Source organism: Oncorhynchus nerka, linkage group LG10, assembly GCF_034236695.1.
Source record: "Oncorhynchus nerka isolate Pitt River linkage group LG10, Oner_Uvic_2.0, whole genome shotgun sequence".
Taxonomy (NCBI): Eukaryota; Metazoa; Chordata; class Actinopteri; order Salmoniformes; family Salmonidae; genus Oncorhynchus; species Oncorhynchus nerka.
In genome coordinates this window covers 22345828-22365481 of record NC_088405.1, presented here as the reverse complement: position 1 = coordinate 22365481, position 19654 = coordinate 22345828, and the positions used below count along the sequence as shown (strand labels likewise).

The following is a 19654-nucleotide window of genomic DNA, read 5'->3' as shown; positions in this document are numbered from 1 at the left end:
ATGGTCCTTTCGTTCAATTAATTCCGTCGATATATATCCAAAATGTCCATTTATTTGGCGTGTCGTTTGATCCAGAAAAACACTGCTTCCAACTTACGCAACGTCGCTACAAAATATCTCAAAAGTTACCTGTAAACTTTGCCAAAACAATTCAAACTTATTTTGTAATACAACTTTAGGTATTTCTAAACATATATAATCGATCAAATTGAAGACTGGGTGATCTGTGTTCAATACAGGAGCAAAACAAACTGACGCTACTTTTCTGGTTACGCGCCTCTATCAAAAGGTACACATGAAGTGACGTTCGTTCTGAACTATGGCACTTCTTCATTACACAAAGGAAAAACCACAACCAATTTCTACAAACTGGGTTTTGCCTGCTAAATAAGTTCTGTTATACTCACAGACATGTTTCAGTGTTTTCTATCCAATACTAATAATAATATGTATATATTGGGATCTGGGACAGAGTAGGAGGCAGTTCAGTTTGGGCACGCTATTTATCCAAAAGTGAAAATGCTGCCCCCTACCCCAAACAGGTTAAGGAGCTCCACCTCGGACTCGGTGACTGGCTGCAGGGAGAAACTTTGTAGCGGGGCATGGGAAAAAGAGGGAGAAGAATCGGGGATAGTCGCGTTAGAAGAGGTGGAAGATGAGGAAATGTTGGATGGGCAAGGAGGCATGGCTGAGTCAAATAGGAATCCTGACTTAATGAAGTGGTGATTTTAAAGAGCTCAGCCATGTGCTTCTTGTCAGTAACAACCACATCATCAACATTAAGGGACATGAGCAGCTGTGAGGAGGAGGGTTTATACTCCAGGACTTTGACTGTTCTCCAGAACTTCTTGGGGTTAGACCCACAGAAATAGAAGCTTCTCCTTCAAGTAACTAACTTTGGCCTTCTAGATAGCTTGAGTGCACTTACTTCTCATTCGCCTGAACGATAGCCAGTCAACCTGAGTATACGTGTGCCAAGCCTTTCGCCAAATGCAATTCTTGAGGTGTAGTAACTCTGCGAGATCACGGTTGAACGAGGGGCTGAAGCTGTTTTTAATTCTCATTTTCTCTATCAAAAGGTACACATGAAGTGACGTTCATTCTGAGCTATGGTACTTCTTTATTACACAAAGGAAAAACCTCAACCAATTTCTACAAACTGGTGACATCCAGTGGAAGCGGTAGGAACTGCAGGAAAGTCGATGAGACTTCTGGATTCCCCATGAAAACATATTGAAAAGACAGTGACTTAAAAAAATCTGAATGGTTTGTCCTCTGGGTTTCGCCTGCTAAATAAGTTCTGTTATACTGAAAATACAAAAAAGAAGGTCTGAGCGTCTTCGACAGAGCTGATTCTACACCATTTTACAGAGGCCAGTTCATGATGGAAGGCTTGCTCGTTCAAGTTTTTTAGCAAGCGTCTATGACAAATCAGGACAGGTCTTTTCATTGAGCAGCTATTACGAACACAGGCTGTAAAACAGTGATCACTAAGGTCATTACAGAAAACACCAGACTGATACCTATCAGGATTATTTGTGAGGATAACATCGAGGAGAGTGACCTTTTGTGGGTGTTTGGAGTCATACCTTGTGGGATTGGTGATAATCTGAGAAAGATTTAGGGAGTCTCATTGCTTTAGGACTTGGTCAGGTGGTTTAAGCATGTCCCAGTTTAGGTCACCTTGCAGGACAATGCCTAACTTAGTGTAAGGGGCCAGGGGATAGCTTAGGGCAGGTAGGGTACAGGCCGGTGCTGATGGAGGACGATAGCACCCATCAACAGTCAACAAAGAGCTATTTGAAAGTTTAATGCTTAAACCTCTTAGAGCTACCCCCCTACTTTTTTCAATTTCCACCTGAAGACATACCCAAATCTAACTGCCTGGAGCTCAGGCACAGAACCAAGGATATGCATATTCTTGGTACCATTTGAAAGAAAACACTCTGAAGTTTGTGTAAATGTGAATTGAATGTAGGAGAATATAACACAATTGTTTTGGTTTCGATAAAACGTGTTTTCTTTTTATTGTTGTATCATCATCTTTAAAATGAACAAGATAAAAAACAAACATTCAGATATGATGATGGGGACAATTTCAGTGAAAAACATAAGAGGGCAACAGTACTTGTGCAAAGTTTCAGAATGATAACTTCCAAAATGAGTGTGCTACTTGACATTTATCATGAAGTCACCCAGGTGTCCCACACAAGTAGCCCAAATGTACCCCAGTGGCCAAACTGGTGAAGTTATACATTTTGAATGGAATAACTATATACAAAATACCAAAATGGTATTCTAACACACCCCCCCCCAAAAAAAATGGAGAAAAAACATGAAAAAAAGATACACATTTACAAAATAACACTTTCAATATTTGGAAGACCCTCAGTCCTCAACACAATATTATGCTGCTAATGCCTGCAGGCTGCTATTGCCTGCAGAAATACATTTGGGCAGATGAACACCGCTTGTGGCAGGAGCTGGATGAACCAGCTTCAGTGGGGGATGGACACCTTGGCACTGGGGGCTCCCATTCGGAGTCAGTGTCACTGTGAAAGAAAATGTTCAGTTAGAATAGTTTCACATATGAGCCCTGTATCAACAGGTATAATAAACACGCATATATATATATATGAGTACAGGGAACATAAGGTTGAATATATTATTATAGACCTGCTAGATCTACTGTCTCATTTATATTATGACATTTCAGCTAGATCTACTGTCTCTATTATATTACAACAGACCAGCTGTATCTACTGTCTCCATTTCACTTTGGCCATTGTTGTGGGCCTGCCCTCCCCTCAACAGCCTCAAATAGGCTATTTCACAAATAATATTTTATATTATTAATTTCAAACAACGGCATTAGCATGAGAACTTACCAGTCCAAAACGATGTTCTCTCCGTTCAAAAAATATTCCTCCATTTGGGAATCGCTAAATGAATTGTCCTCGATCAATTTCTTCTAAAATTGTGTGTACATCTGTATATCTAGACTTAGATGTAGCTTTTCCGGACTTAGTCGCCATACTGATTGATATATATAAACAGCTGAATATGCGCTTTACCAAAACAATGCTGTGCGCAACATGCGTTGCTCCTTCCGGTATGAATTGTCAATGGCGAATGAACCTCTTTACGCCAGAGTTTACTACATGGGTTGGTCTTCCAACACATAAACATTACATATTGCCGTTTACCTCAGCTCATTGGCTATCTACCCAGCTAGATTTCAAGACTAACAGTGGTTATTGGGTTAAAATGCAGTCAATCAACGAAACAGCGGGCAAATCATTGGTGCACAATGATGTCATTACTTGTTGTCTTCAAATCGGTTTCTTTCAGTCAATACATCCCACGAAATGACCCATCAGGTTTGGTTGTGCTACAAACAAACCAGTTGATTGCAATGAAACCAAACATGACTTGAAAAGTCACGTTTTGTGTGTGTATTTACCTCTAAAGTGTTGTCGGAAGTGGAATGTGACAGAATTCACGACACAAGCGGTTCACAAAATGTTTCGTGATTCTATCAAACAAAAAACCATTCATTGTGTAACAATGAGCATTGGGACTTTTTATTTGACCTTTACTGATTGATATCAGTTAATTGATATCAGTTAAGAACACATTTTCAATGACAGGCAGTGGGTTAACTGCCTGTTCAGGGGCAGAACAACAGATTTGTACCTTGTCAGCTTGGGGATTTGAACTTGCAACCTTCCGGTTACTAGTCCAACGCTCTGTCCACTAGGCTACCCTGCCGCCCCATTGCAAACAGAGGAAGATCGTCAAAGGTAAACAATTTATTTTATTGCAGTTTGATTTTGTTACGCTTGTGCTGGTTGAAATATATATATTTTTTTATGGGGCTCTATCCTCAGATAATCGCATTGTATTCTTTCGCAGTAAATCCTTTTTTAAATCTGACAACGCAGTTGGATTAGCAAGATTCTAAGCTTTCGAAACATGTGAGACACATGTATTTTCATGAATGTTTAATATGACTATTTATGTAGCGATCACCGTATGTTGTCGAATTTCATCCCGCTACCGGATTCCGTGCGCAGAGAGGTTAAAACCAGCAAATCAAATTGTTTGGGGAAGACCTGGTAGAGACAACTGAGGTGAAGGTGATCCTTGGTAAAGATTACCACTCCTCCACCTTTGGAAGATCTGTGTCTTGCCGAAAAAGGTTATAACCAGAAAGGTTAACATCAGTATTCAAAACACTGTTCCTTAACCACGTCTCAGTAATGACCAACACATCTGGATTGGAGCTGTGAACCCACACTTTCAATTGATCCATTTTAGGTAATACGCTTCTAGTGTTAACGTGCAGAAAACCCAGGCTTTTATGAGAGCGGAAATCAGTGAAGCAGATATCAGAGCACAAGTCAGAATTGGGGCTAGCAACAGTAGTTGGGCCAGCGTGTACAGTCGTGGCCAAAAGATTTGAGAATGACACAAATATCAATTTTCACAAAGTCTGCTGCCTCAGTTTGTATGATGACAATTTACATATGCTCCAGAATGTTATGAAGAGTGATCAGATGAATTGCAATTAATTGCAAAGTCTCTCTTTGCCATGTAAATTATCTTAATCCCCAAAAAACATTTCAGCCCTGCCACAAAAGGACCAGCTGACATCATGTCAGTGATTCTCTCGTTAACACCGATTCAACCGATCGCTACCTGCACCTACCCGCCTGTCCAACATCACTACTCTGGACGGCTCTGACTTAGAATACGTGGACAACTACAAATACTTAGGTGTCTGGTTAGACTGTAAACTCTCCTTCCAGACCCATATCAAACATCTCCAATCCAAAGTTAAATCTAGAATTGGCTTCCTATTTCGCAACAAAGCATCCTTCACTCATGCTGCCAAACATACCCTTGTAAAACTGACCATCCTACCAATCCTCGACTTTGGCGATGTCATTTACAAAATAGCCTCCAATACCCTACTCAACAAATTGGATGCAGTCTATCACAGTGCAATCCGTTTTGTCACCAAAGCCCCATATACTACCCACCATTGCGACCTGTACGCTCTCGTTGGCTGGCCCTCGCTTCATACTCGTCGCCAATCCCACTGGCTCCATGTCATCTACAAGACCCTGCTAGGTAAAGTCCCCCCTTATCTCAGCTCGCTGGTCACCATAGCATCTCCCACCTGTAGCACACGCTCCAGCAGGTATATCTCTCTAGTCACCCCCAAAACCAATTATTTCTTTGGCCGCCTCTCCTTCCAGTTCTCTGCTGCCAATGACTGGAACGAACTACAAAAATCTCTGAAACTGGAAACACTTATCTCCCTCACTAGCTTTAAGCACCAACTGTCAGAGCATCTTACAGATTACTGCACCTGTACATAGCCCACCTATAATTTAGCCCAAACAACTACCTCTTTCCCAACTGTATTTCATTTATTTATTTATTTTGCTCCTTTGCAGCCCATTATTTCTATTTCTACTTTGCACATTCTTCCATTGCAAAACTACCATTCCAGTGTTTTACTTGCTATATTGTATTTACTTTGCCACCATGGCCTTTTTTGCCTTTACCTCCCTTCTCACCTAATTTGCTCACATTGTATATAGACTTGTTTATACTGTATTATTGACTGTATGTTTGTTTTACTCCATGTGTAACTCTGTGTCGTTGTATGTGTCGAACTGCTTTGCTTTATCTTGGCCAGGTCGCAATTGTAAATGAGAACTTGTTCTCAACTTGCCTACCTGGTTAAATAAAGGTGAAATAAAAAAATAAAAAACACAGGTGTGAGTGTTGACGAAGACCAGGCTGGAAATCACTCTGTCATGCCGATTGAGTTTGAATAACAGACTGGAAGCTTCAAAAGGAGGGTGGTGCTTGGAATCATTGTTCTTCCTCTGTCAACCATGTTTACCTGCAAGGAAACACGTGCCGTTATCATTGCTTTGCACAAAAAGGGGTTCACAGGCAAGGATATTGCTGCCAGTAAGATTGCACCTAAATCAACCATTTATCGGATCATCAAGGAGAGCAGTTCAATTGTTGTGAAGATGGCTTCAGGGTGCCCAAGAAAGTCCAGCAAGCGCAAGGACCGTCTCCTAAAATTGATTCAGCTGCGGGATCGGGGCACCACCAGTACAGAGCTTGCTCAGGAATGGCAGCAGGCAGGTGTGAGTGCATCTGCACGCACAGTGAGGCAAAGACTTTTGGAGGATGGCCTGGTGTCAAGAAGAGCAGCAAAGAAGCCACTTCTCTCCAGGAAAAACATCGGGGACAGACTGATATTCTGCAAACAGGTTTGGAGTTTTGGTCTGGAGCGAAGGCCATGCTGTGGCGAGTAGCATCCTGCATATGTACCTGCCAAAAAAAATCCAAGTTTATCTAACTCAATCTATCCTTTTGTAAAAAAAAACATGTTGAAAGATGTGAGAGCTCCCATTTAGCTGTCTCTCTCTATGAGGGGGGCGTGTTTCCACCGCATGCCAGATATTATGTCAAGAACAGCGCAAATAAGCAAAGAGAAACGACAATCCATCATTACTTTACTATGAGGGGGGCGTGTTTCCACCGCATGCCAGATATTATGTCAAGAACAGCGCAAATAAGCAAAGAGAAACGACAATCCATCATTACTTTACTATGAGGGGGGCGTGTTTCCACCGCATGCCAGATATTATGTCAAGAACAGCGCAAATAAGCAAAGAGAAACGACAATCCATCATTACTTTACTATGAGGGGGGCGTGTTTCCACTGCATGCCAGATATTATGTCAAGAACAGCGCAAATAAGCAAAGAGAAACGACAATCCATCATTACTTTAAGACATGAAGTCCGTCAATCCGAAAAAGAAGAAATGTTCAAAGTTCATGTGCAGTCGCCAAAACCATCAAGTGCTATGATGAAACTGGCTCTCACGGGGACCACCACAGGATAGGAAGACCCAGATTTACCTCTGCTGCAGAGGATAAGTTCATTCGAGTTACCGGCCTCAGAAATTGCAGCCCAAATAAATGCTTCACGGAGTTAAAGTAACAGACACATCTCAATAACTGTTCAGAGGAGACCGTGTGAATCAGGCCTTCATGGTCAAATTGCTGCATAGAAACCACTAGTAAAGGACACCAATAAGAAGAAGACTTGATTGGGCCAAGAAACACAAGCAATGGACATTAGACCGATGGAAATCTGTCATTTGGTCTGATGAGTCCAAATTTTAGATTTTTGGTTCCAACCGCCATGTCTTTGTGAGACTCGGAGTAGGTGAACGGATGATCTCTGCATGTGTGGTTCCCACCGTGAAGCACGGGGGTGTGATGGTGTGGGGGTGTTTTGCTGGGGACACTGTCTGTGATTTTTTTAGAATTCAAGGCACACTTAACCTCTTGGAACTACCCATCCAGGATCCGGGATAATTGTCATCAACTACACTAATTAGCATAGCGCAACGGTCAAATAATCTTACTAGAAAATATTCATATTCATGAAATCACAAGGGAAATATAGCGAAACACAGCTTAGTCTTTTGTTAATCACCCTGTCGTCTCAGATTTTGAAATTATGCTTTACAGAGAAAGCAAGACAAGCGTTTGTGTAAGTTTATCGATAGCCTAGCATATCATTAGCCTAGCCTAGCATATCATTATGTCCAGCTAGCAGCAGGAAGCTTGGTCACGAAAATCAGAAAAGCAATCAAATTAATCGTTTACCTTTGATTTTCGGATGTTTTCAGTCATGAGACTCCCAGTTAGACAGTAAATGTTCATTTTGTTCCATAAAGATATTTTTTTATACCCAAAATACCTCCGTTTGTTTGTCACGTTATGTTCAGACATCCACCGGAAATAGCGGTCACGACAACGCCGGGGAAAAAAATCTAATTATATCCATAATATCGACAGAAACATGGCAAACGTTTTTTATAATCAATCCTCAAGGTGTTTTTCAAATATCTATTCGATAATATATCAACCGGGACAGTTGGCTTTTCAGTAGGCCCGGGAGGAGAAATGGCTACCTCTCTCTCTTTTACGCAAGAATCACTCTGAGAGCCATCAGCTGGCCACTTACGCAATGTGGTCGTTTACTCTCATTCTTCAACATAAAGGCGTGAAACTACGTCTAAAGGCTGTACACACCTTAGGGAAGACGTAGAAAAATGAATCTGGTTGATATCCCTTTCAATGGTCAATAGGGATGCATAGGAACACAAAAGATTTCAAAATATGAGTCACTTCCTGATTGGATTTTTCTCAGGATTTCGCCTGCAATATCAGTTCTGTTATACTCACAGACACTATTTTTACAGTTTTGGAAACGTTAGTGTTTTCTATCCTAAGCTGTCAATTATATGCATATTCTAGCATCTGGTCCTGAGAAATAGGCCATTTACCTTGTGAACGTTATTTTTCCAAAAATAAAAATAGTGCAACCTAGCTTCAAGAGGTTAACTTCTTGCGGATCAATGGGACGCTACCGTCCCACCTGGCCAACATCCGGTGAAATTGCAGAGCGCCAAATTCAAATTAAATTACTATAAATATTCAACTTTCATGAAATCACAAGTGCAATACATCAAAATAAAGCTTAACTTGTTGTTAATCCAGCCGCCATGTCAGATTTAAAATAGGCTTTACGGCGAAAGCAAACCATGCGATTATCTGAGGACAGATCATTTTTAACAAATCATTTTCAACCAGAAATAGCGATATAATATATGCCTTACCTTTGAAGATCTTCTTCTGTTGGCACTCCAAAAGGTCCCAGTTACATTACAAATGGTCCTTTTGTTCGATAAACTCCTTCTTTATATCCATAAAAACTCAGTTTAGCTTGCGCACCTCAGTCAATAATCCACTCGTTTTCTCTCCTTCAAAATGCATACAAAATGAATCCCAAACATTACCAATAAACTTATCCAAACAAGTCCATCAACATTTATAATCAATCCTTAGGTACCCTAATACGTAAATAAACAATACAATTTAAGACGGAGAATCGTTATTGTCTTTACCGGAGAAAAATACCAAAGAATGTGCTCTTATTCACACGCTTCGAAACACTACAGCCAAAATGGGAGAAACCCAGAAAAATGACGATTTCTGGCAAATTTTTCCAAAACCCAGCCTGAAACTCTTTCTAAAGACGGTTGACATCAAGTGGAAGCCCTAGGAACTGCAATCAGGCACGATTTCGCCCTATTATAAAAGAGCCAGCCATTGAAATCAGTGGTAGGATAAATTTGTTTTTTTGGGGGATGGTTTGTCGACGGGGATTCGCCTGCCATTTCAGTTTTGTTATACTCACAGACATTATTTTCACAGTTTTAGAAACTTTAGAGTGTTTTCTATCCATGTGCATGTCCTAGCTTCTGGGCCTGAGTAGCAGGCAGTTTACTTTGGGCATGCTTTTCATCCGGATGTCAAAATACCGCCCCCTATCCCAAATAAGTTTTAAGCAAGGCACTTAACCCTATTTTCTCTTGTAAGTTGCTTTGGGTAAGAGCATCTGCTAAATGGCTAAAATGTCAATTAAGAATGTATGTCAATAAGCAGTGTCACCCTACTTGTTTAATTCAGATATTATGCAAGTTTGCATAATTGACCAATTTTGCATTTTCTTTCAGTTTTTGATGACGAAGATGAAAATAAATTGACTTATACAGAAATCCATCAGCAGTACAAGCATTTGGTGAGTAGCTAGCTACAGTCTTTGGAAAGGCTTGCAACATTATTATGCATTGGGTTTCTTATTATGATGATTTATCGTTACACATGTATCTTAAATAGACATATTCTGGAAGGGTCTGCAATTCCATAAATTAGTCCTAAATCAAGATGTGGAATGGCTGAGTTAGTCATGAATAGTTTGTCAGTGTCTTAACATCAAATGTTTTGTCTCTGGAAAACGGTGATGCAACTAGCTACATTTACTTTCAGGTGGAGAAGTTGTTAGAAACCTACATGCAAGAGGTTGGCATCGATGAGCAGCAGTTTTTGGAGGCATGCTCCTCTCCTTTTGCCAAGTCCAAAACCTTACAGGTAAGCTCGATCATCTTTCCTATACACTGCCACAAATTATGCCAGCTACGTAGATGTAGACGGATGAGAGTGCACCTTTACAATACAAATGGGTTGAGAACAGAACATCTAGATATTTACCATATCCTTCAGTGCTTTACACAAGTCAGTGGAAGGAAAATGTAAACCATTGCTCTGAAAATACCTAGGTCTATGTTTGGGCCAGGGCAAGAACTCTCTCTGGATACAGCATTAAAGACTCCCTAAAAATAACATTATGTCAATGCCTGCTGTGATGACATATATAGGGGATTTGTATTATGATGATGTCTAATGGTTGCTGGGAACTTGCCAGCTATTGGTCTCTTTTTTTGGACTCTGGCCATACTGAACGATATATTCTGTATCTGGGCGGAATTCAATAGCCTCCATCTCAGGACAATTCATTTAATGCACCATCAATGTAATGACTCATCAAGTAATGTAATACACAGTACGTCTCTGACAGTAGAGATGAGCTCTTTGACATCCCAAAGGCCTAGTTGCCTTTTGATGAAGCCAAGCGCTACAAGGTTCAGGTCTGCACTGAACTGGAAGCTAACCAAGTCATTTGGAATAATTATTGCAGTTTTATTTATTTAACCGTTATTTTACTGAGAACACGTTCTCATTTGCAGCAACGACCTGGGGAATAGTTACAGGGGAGAGGAGGGGGATGAATGAGCCAATTGTAAACTAGGGATTACTAGGTTACCGTGAAGGTTAATACCCCTACTCTTACGATAAGTGCCATGGGACCTCTAATGACCTCAGAGTCAGGACACCCGTTTAACGTCCCATCCGAAAGACTGCACCCTACACAGGGGCAGTGGGATATTTTTCTTTAGACCAGAGGAAAGAGTGCCTCCTACTGGCCCTCCAACACCACTTCTAGCAGCATCTGGTCTCCCATCCAGGAACTGACCAGGACCAACCCTGCTTAGCTTCAGAAGCAAGCCAGCAGTGGTATGCTGCAGGTCAGGAAGGAGGAGTGGACAGTGCCAGAGTTTAACAACTCTAATGAGGTAGCTTACTATGGGATGGGTTTCTACAGGGACTCCCTGTGATATTGTTACAATTGAACTTTGGGCCCTATCTAATCAAACTCAATTACCAGGTTTCTGGGATAAATCCCAAACTATTCTTCTTGCACTACAAGTATGCCTAGGTTATGCACATTTGATGTGTGTAGATAAACAAACAATGTTTACAGTGTTTCTTTTTGTGCAAGAATACTCACTTATCCTGGAGACCTGTTTACTGATTTTATGAAATGGGCCTTCGGTTGTAGCCTGGTGGAACAAGCCGAGCGCATCGGTCAGTCTGCTTGACCAGGCCACTTCGGTTGCATTGCAAGCAATCAAGAACAAGAAAGGTACAGATTGAACTACCTGTGAAGAAAGGTAGGCTACATATTAATGACTTGAAGGCAAGCTCCTTTCAGTTCTGCTCATGCTGTTACCTGCTGTCTCCATGCCGACTGTTTTGACAGTTCACCGCCCACTAGGGCGGGGTTGTGATACTACTTAATTAGCTTTCTGAAGCATTTCCCCGAGGTCTGAATCTGAGGACCTTATCACCATTGAGCCTAATACACACCTTTCCCGACCCTTTACCTTCCTACTAATGGTAGGGAATATGAACTGTCAGAGTGGGGAAATGTGATAGGATTGGGTGTGCTCTCATGAAAAAACATTCAAGATAACTTTCAGCCTAGATCTTCTTGAAATGCGTCCTCCTGTCATGGACTGAGGAGCATGCCCCATCATGTTCAACTCCATGGTCAAAGAATGCATGGCCCTGCATAAAAATACATAATAGGAAATAGTTCAGGGACACAATGATGCATTCTGTTTCTCCTCCATCTGCTGGTGTTGTGAACCTGAGACTGTTAAACATACAGGAGCTCAGGTAGACCTGATCTATGAGCAGATTAGTGGGCCAGGCCTAAATCGGGTTAGTGAGATACAGGAACAGCTCGATGGAGCTATTCCTGATGGAGAGTGTTACTTAGTCTCAGAGCCAACAGTGCCCTCTGGGACATACCTGGGCCAGAAAAAGACCTCGGTTGTGATTTAAGTTACCAGGAGGCACATAATGTAGGCCTCAGGACAGAGACAGAGAGAGGAAGAGAATTCAGAGCTGACTCAGTTTCAATTACAGTGCCAACTGCCAAGGTTGCACAACCCAGAGGCAGAGAACTCAAAGAAACAAGTACAAATATGAATAATTCATAGGACTTGTCAAGATGGTTAGCAGATGTAGAACAGTATTTATTCATGCTTATTATTAACTGTACCTTTTGTACAGACTGTATTCCAGCCCGTCCTGGCCACAGACGACTTCCAGATGTTCAGATCTCTCATGGTGCAGAAGAACATGGAGCTCCAGCTCCAGGCGCTGCAGGTCATTAAAGAGAGAAATGGTACACCTTTTCACTGTTGTCACACAACTCCTAATTAGGGTTGAACAAATCTGGTAACTTTCCCAACATATTCAGATTTTGCAGATGTCTTGATTGGAGGATTCCGCATTTCTTGCGTATTCCCTCCTGATTTGTGAAAGTTACTGGATTTTTTTGCCATCCTAATGCTTGCCTACCGTACCAGCACACACACACACACACACACACACACACACACACTTGGCACAATGGCACCGATGAGCCTACACCGGTCCAAAACTATTTGTTCTAATGCTCCCCTCCTGTGTGCATAGGTGCCCTGCCTGAGTGTCTCACAGATGGAGCAGACGTGATGAGTGAACTGGAGCAGCAGGAGATGAAGATTATACAGGAGGTTCTGAAGTAAGAGACTCATAGAACTGGGGCCATTACACCAGCCCTCATACATGCACTGTCATTTTATAATAATAGGGTTTTCATCAGGTTCTCATAGGCTTTGTTGTGTCGTTTCCTTTAGTCATTGGCACGCACGTAGGGCCCATAGTTTTGCCTGAGCACAATATTAGACCAGGAAAAACTCCAGCTCCCGATAACCCCCCCCCCCAAAAAGGAACAATAAAACAACAGAGGCTATATGCATGATATATTATTCGTAGCCGTCTATTTACCACCACAGACCGATCCTGGCACAAAGACCGCACTCCACCAACTCTATAAGGCCATAAGCAAACAAGAAAATGCTCACCCAGAAGCGGCTCTCCTTGTGGCCGGGGACTTTAATGCAGGCAAACTGAAATCAGTTTTACCACATTTTTAGACTCTAGACCACCTTTACTCCACACACAGAGATGCATACAAAGCTCTCCGTCACCCTCCATTTGGCAAATCTGACCTATAATTCTATCCTCCTGATTCCTGCTTGCAAGCAAAAACTAAAGCAGGAAGTACCAGTGACAAGCTCAATACGGAAGTGGTCAAATGACGCGGATGCTACGCTACAGGACTGTTTTGCTAGCACCGACTGAAATATGTTCCGGGATTCATCCAATGGAATTGAGGAGTACACCACCTCAGTCATCGGCTTCATCAATAAGTGCATCGACGACGTCGTCCACACAGTGACCGTACCTGCATATCCCAACCAGAAGCCATGGATTATAGGCAACATCCACATCGAGCTAAAGGCTAAGTGCTTTGAAAGGTTTGTAATGGCTCACATCAACACCATTATCCCAGAAACCCTAGACCCACTCCAATTTGCATACCGCCAAAATAGATCCACAGATGATGCAATCTCTATTGCACTCCACACTGCCCTTTCCTACCTGGACAAAAGGAACACTTATGTGAGAATGCTATTCATTGACTACAGCTCAGCGTTCAACACCATAGTACCCTCAAAGCTCATCACTAAGCGAAGGATCCTGGGACTAAACACCTCCCTCTGCAACTGAATCCTGGACTTCCTGACGGGCCGCCCCAAGTGGTGAGGTTAGGTAGCAACACATCTGCCACATTGATCCTCAACACTGGAGCTCCACAGGGGTGCGTGCTCATTCCCCTCCGGTACTCCCTGTTCACCTACGACTGCATGGCCAGGCACGACTCCAACACCATCATTAGGTTTGCTGATGACACAACAGTGATCAACGACGAGACAGCCTATAGGGAGGAGGTCAGAGACCTGGTCTGGTGGTGCCAGAATAACAACCTATCCCTCAACATGAGCAAGACAAAGGAGATGATTGTGGACTACAGGAAATTGAGGACCGAGCACGCCCCCATTCTCATCAACGGGGCTGTAGTGGAGCAGGTTGAGAGCTTCAAGTTCCTTGGTGTCCACATCAACAACAAACTAGAATGGTCCAAACACACCAAGACAGTCGTGAAGAGGGCATGACAAAGCCTATTCCCCCTCAGGAAACTAAAAAGATTTGGCATGGGTCCTGAGTTCCTCAAAAGGTTCTACAGCTGCACGATCAAGAGCATCCTGCCTGACTGGTTGCATCACTGCCTGGTACGGCAATTGCTCGGCCTCTGACCGCAAGGCACTACAGAGGGTAGTGCGTACGGCCCAGTACATTACTGGGGCTAAGCTGCCTGCCATCCAGGACCTCTACACCAGGCGGTGTCAGTGGAAAGCCTTGAAAATTGTCAAAGACCCCAGCCACCCCAGTCATAGACTGTTCTCTCTACTGCCTCATGGCAAGCGCTACCAGAGTGCCAAGTCTAGGACCAAAAGGCGCCTCAACAGTTTTTACCCCCAAGCCATAAGACTCCTGAACAGGTCATCAAATGGCTACCCGGACTATTTGCATTATGTGCCTCCCCCAACCCCTCTTTTTTACGCTGCTGCTACTCTCTGTTTATCATATATGCACAGTCACTTTAACCACACCTACCTCAATTAGGCTGACTAACTGGTGCCTGTATATAGCCTCACTACTATTATATCCTTAGCTTAGTGATGAGCTTTGAGGGTACTATGGTGCTGAGCTGTAGTCAATGAATAGCATTCTCACATAGGTGTTCCTTGTGTCCAGGTGGGAAAAGGCAGTGTGAAGTAGAGATTGCATCATCTGTGGATCTGTTTGGGTGGTATGCAAATTGGAGTGAATCCAGGGTTTCTGGAATAATGGTGTTGATGTGAGCTATTACCAACCTTTCCAAGCACTTCATGGCTACGGACGTGAGTGATACGGGTCTGTATTCACTTAGGCAGGTTGCCTTTGTGTTCTTGGGCACAGGGACTATGGTGATCTGCTTGAAACATGTTGGTATTACAGACTCAATTAGGGACATGTTGAAAATGTCAGTGAAGACATCTGCTAGTTGGTCAGCACATTCAGTGTTACTTGCCTCGAAGCGAGCATAGAAGTGATTTAGCTTGTCTGGTAGGCTTGTGTCACTGGGCAGCTCGTGGCTGTGCTTCCCTTTTGGAGTCTGTAATAATTTGCAAGCCCTGCCACAAAAGACACGCGTCGGAGACTGTAGTATGATTCAATCTTAGCCCTGTATTGGCACTTTGCCTGTTTGTTTGTTCGTCGAGGGGCATAGCAGGATTTCTTAAGCTTCCGGGTTAGAGTCCCACACCTTGAAAGAGGCAGCTCTGCCCTTTAGCTCAGTGCGAATGTTTCCTGTAATCTATGGCTTCTGGTTGGGATATGTATGTACAGTCATTGTGGGGACGACATCCTCAATGCACTTCTTGATAAAGCCAGTGACTGATGTGGTGTATTCCTCAATATAATCGGAAGAATCCCGGAACATGTTCCAGTCTGTGATGGCAAAACAGTCCTGTAGTTTAGCATCTGCTTCATCTGACCACTTTTTGTTATTGACCGATCACTGGTGCTTCCTGGTTTAATTTTAGCTTGTAAGCAGGAATCAGTAGGATACCATTGTGGTCAGATTTACCAAATGGAGGGCGAGGGATTGCTTTGTACGTGTCTCTGTGTGTGGAGTACAGGTGATCTAGAATTTTTTCCCCCTTTACCTTGAACCCTGTTAAAAAACCTGTGCTTTGAATTGAGGAGGGCAGTCCATAAGTGCAGATGAAGGATATCAAGGATCTGGAAAAAAATCTTTATGGAGGAATGGATCCCTCCCTAAGTGTCTAAGATCCCTCCCTAAGTGTTCCCCAATTTTTATTTTACCTTTATTTAACTAGGCAAGATCAGTTAAGAACAAATTCTTATTTTCAATGATGGCCTAGGAACAGTGGGTTAACTGCCTGTTCCGGGGCAGAACGAAATCAAATCAAATCAAATTTTATTTGTCACATACACATGGTTAGCAGATGTTAATGCGAGTGTAGCGAAATGCTTGTGCTTTTAGTTCCAACAATGCAGTAATAACCAACAAGTAATCTAACTAACAATTCCAAAACTACTGTCTTATACACAGTGTAAGGGGATAAAGAATATGTACATAAGGATATATGAATGAGTGATGGTACAGAGCAGCATAGGCAAGATACAGTATATACATATGAGATGAGTATGTAAACAAAGTGGCATAGTTAAAGTGGCTAGTGATACATGTATTACATAAGGATGCAGTCGATGATATAGAGCACAGTATATACGTATGCATATGAGATGAATAATGTAGGGTAAGCAACATTATATAAGGTAGCATTGTTTAAAGTGGCTAGTGATATATTTACATCATTTCCCATCAATTCCCATTATTAAAGTGGCTGGAGTTGAGTCAGTGTCAGTGTGTTGGCAGCAGCCACTCAATGTTAGTGGTGGCTGTTTAACAGTCTGATGGCCTTGAGATAGAAGCTGTTTTTCAGTCTCTCGGTCCCAGCTTTGATGCACCTGTACTGACCTCGCCTTCTGGATGATAGCGGGGTGAACAGGCAGTGGCTCGGGTGGTTGATGTCCTTGATGATCTTTATGGCCTTCCTGTAACATCGTGTGGTGTAGGTGTCCTGGAGGGCAGGTAGTTTGCCCCCAGTGATGCGTTGTGCAGACCTCACTACCCTCTGGAGAGCCTTACGGTTGTGGGCGGAGCAGTTGCCGTACCAGGCGGTGATACAGCCCGCCAGGATGCTCTCGATTGTGCATCTGTAGAAGTTTGTGAGTGCTTTTGGTGACAAGCCGAATTTCTTCAGCCTCCTGAGGTTGAAGAGGCGCTGCTGCGCCTTCTTCACGATGCTGTCTGTGTGAGTGGACCAATTCAGTTTGTCTGTGATGTGTATGCCGAGGAACTTAAAACTTGCTACCCTCTCCACTACTGTTCCATCGATGTGGATAGGGGGGTGTTCCCTCTGCTGTTTCCTGAATTCCACAATCATCTCCTTAGTTTTGTTGACGTTGAGTGTGAGGTTATTTTCCTGACACCACACTCCGAGGGCCCTCACCTCCTCCCTGTAGGCCGTCTCGTCGTTGTTGGTAATCAAGCCTACCACTGTTGTGTCGTCCGCAAACTTGATGATTGAGTTGGAGGCGTGCGTGGCCACGCAGTCGTGGGTGAACAGGGAGTACAGGAGAGGGCTCAGAACGCACCCTTGTGGGGCCCCAGTGTTGAGGATCAGCGGGGTGGAGATGTTGTTGCCTACCCTCACCACCTGGGGGCGGCCCGTCAGGAAGTCCAGTACCCAGTTGCACAGGGCGGGGTCGAGACCCAGGGTCTCGAGCTTGATGACGAGCTTGGAGGGTACTATGGTGTTGAATGCCGAGCTGTAGTCGATGAACAGCATTCTCACATAGGTATTCCTCTTGTCCAGATGGGTTAGGGCAGTGTGCAGTGTGGTTGAGATTGCATCGTCTGTGGACCTATTTGGGCGGTAAGCAAATTGGAGTGGGTCTAGGGTGTCAGGTAGGGTGGAGGTGATATGGTCCTTGACTAGTCTCTCAAAGCACTTCATGATGACGGAAGTGCGTGCTACGGGGCGGTAGTCGTTAAGCTCAGTTACCTTAGCTTTCTTGGGAACAGGAACAATGGTGGCCCTCTTGAAGCATGTGGGAACAGCAGACTGGTATAGGGATTGATTGAATATGTCCGTAAACACACCGGCCAGCTGGTCTGCGCATGCTCTGAGGGCGCGGCTGGGGATGCCGTCTGGGCCTGCAGCCCTGCGAGGGTTAACACGTTTAAATGTCTTACTCACCTCGACTGCAGTGAAGGAGTCCGCATGTTTTCGTTGCAGGCCGTGTCAGTGGCACTGTATTGTCCTCAAAGCGGGCAAAAGTTATTTAGTCTGCCTGGGAGCAAGACATCCTGGTCCGTGACTGGGCTGGATTTCTTCTTGTAGTCCGTGATTGACTGTAGACCCTGCCACATGCCTCTTGTGTCTGAGCCATTGAATTGAGATTCTACTTTGTCTCTGTACTGACGCTTAGCTTGTTTGATAGCCTTGCGGAGGGAATAGCTGCACTGTTTGTATTCGGTCATGTTACCAGTCACCTTGCCCTGATTAAAAGCAGTGGTTCGCGCTTTCAGTTTCACGCGAATGCTGCCATCAATCCACGGTTTCTGGTTAGGGAATGTTTTAATCGTTGCTATGGGAACGACATCTTCAACGCACGTTCTAATGAACTCGCACACCGAATCAGCGTATTCGTCAATATTGTTATCTGACGCAATACGAAACATATCCCAGTCCACGTGATGGAAGCAGTCTTGGAGTGTGGAGTCAGCTTGGTCGGACCAGCGTTGGACAGACCTCAGCGTGGGAGCCTCTTGTTTTAGTTTCTGTCTGTAGGCAGGGATCAACAAAATGGAGTCGTGGTCAGCTTTTCCGAAAGGAGGGCGAGGCAGGGCCTTATATGCGTCGCGGAAGTTAGAATAACAATGATCCAGGGTTTTTCCACCCCTGGTAGCGCAATTGATATGCTGATAAAATTTAGGGAGTCTTGTTTTCAGATTAGCCTTGTTAAAATCCCCAGCTACAATGAATGCAGCCTCCGGATAAATGGATTCCAGTTTGCAAAGAGTCAGATAAAGTTCGTTCAGAGCCATCGATGTGTCTGCTTGGGGGGGATATATACGGCTGTGATTATAATCGAAGAGAATTCTCTTGGTAGATAATGCGGTCTACATTTGATTGTGAGGAATTCTAAATCAGGTGAACAGAACGATTTGAGTTCCTGTATGTTTCTTTCATCACACCATGTCTCGTTAGCCATAAGGCATACGCCCCCGCCCCTCTTCTTACCAGAAAGATGTTTGTTTCTGTCGGCGCGCTGCGTGGAGAAACCCGCTGGCTGCACCGCCTCCGATAGCGTCTCTCCAGTGAGCCATGTTTCCGTGAAGCAAAGAACGTTACAGTCTCTGATGTCCCTCTGGAATGCTACCCTTGCTCGGATTTCATCAACCTTGTTGTCAAGAGACTGGACATTGGCGAGTAGAATGCTAGGGAGTGGTGCACGATGTGCCCGTGTCCGGAGTCTGACCAGAAGACCGCCTCGTTTCCCTCTTTTTCGGAGTCGTTTTTTTGGGTCGCTGCATGGGATCCATTCCGTTGTCCTGTTTGAAAGGCAGAACACAGGATCCGCGTCGCGAAAAACATATTCTTGGTCGTACTGATGGTGAGTTGACGCTGATCTTATATTCAGTAGTTCTTCTCGACTGTATGTAATGAAACCTAAGATGACCTGGGGTACTAATGTAAAAAATAACACGACAGATTTGTACCTTGTCAGCTCGGGGGTTTGAACTTGCAACCTTCCGGTTACT

General features: G+C 43.6%; 1 protein-coding gene across 7 annotated transcripts in view; it reads left to right on the top strand.

The window, feature by feature from the left end:
- Positions 1-19654, top strand: part of LOC115135023 (cilia- and flagella-associated protein 36) — a 31818-nt gene that overhangs the window by 8065 nt on the left and 4099 nt on the right. For 4 of the 7 annotated variants that reach the window (XM_065023134.1, XM_029669210.2, XM_029669209.2 and 1 more), the window contains exons 2-6: positions 9630-9694; positions 9943-10044; positions 11354-11437; positions 12373-12487; positions 12781-12868. In XM_065023134.1, the coding sequence (XP_064879206.1) occupies positions 9630-9694; positions 9943-10044; positions 11354-11437; positions 12373-12487; positions 12781-12868 (454 nt within the window). The remainder of the gene's footprint in view (positions 1-9629; positions 9695-9942; positions 10045-11353; positions 11438-12372; positions 12488-12780; positions 12869-19654) is intronic. The other 3 variants (XM_029669211.2, XM_065023135.1, XM_029669213.2) reach the window with 1 other exon arrangement.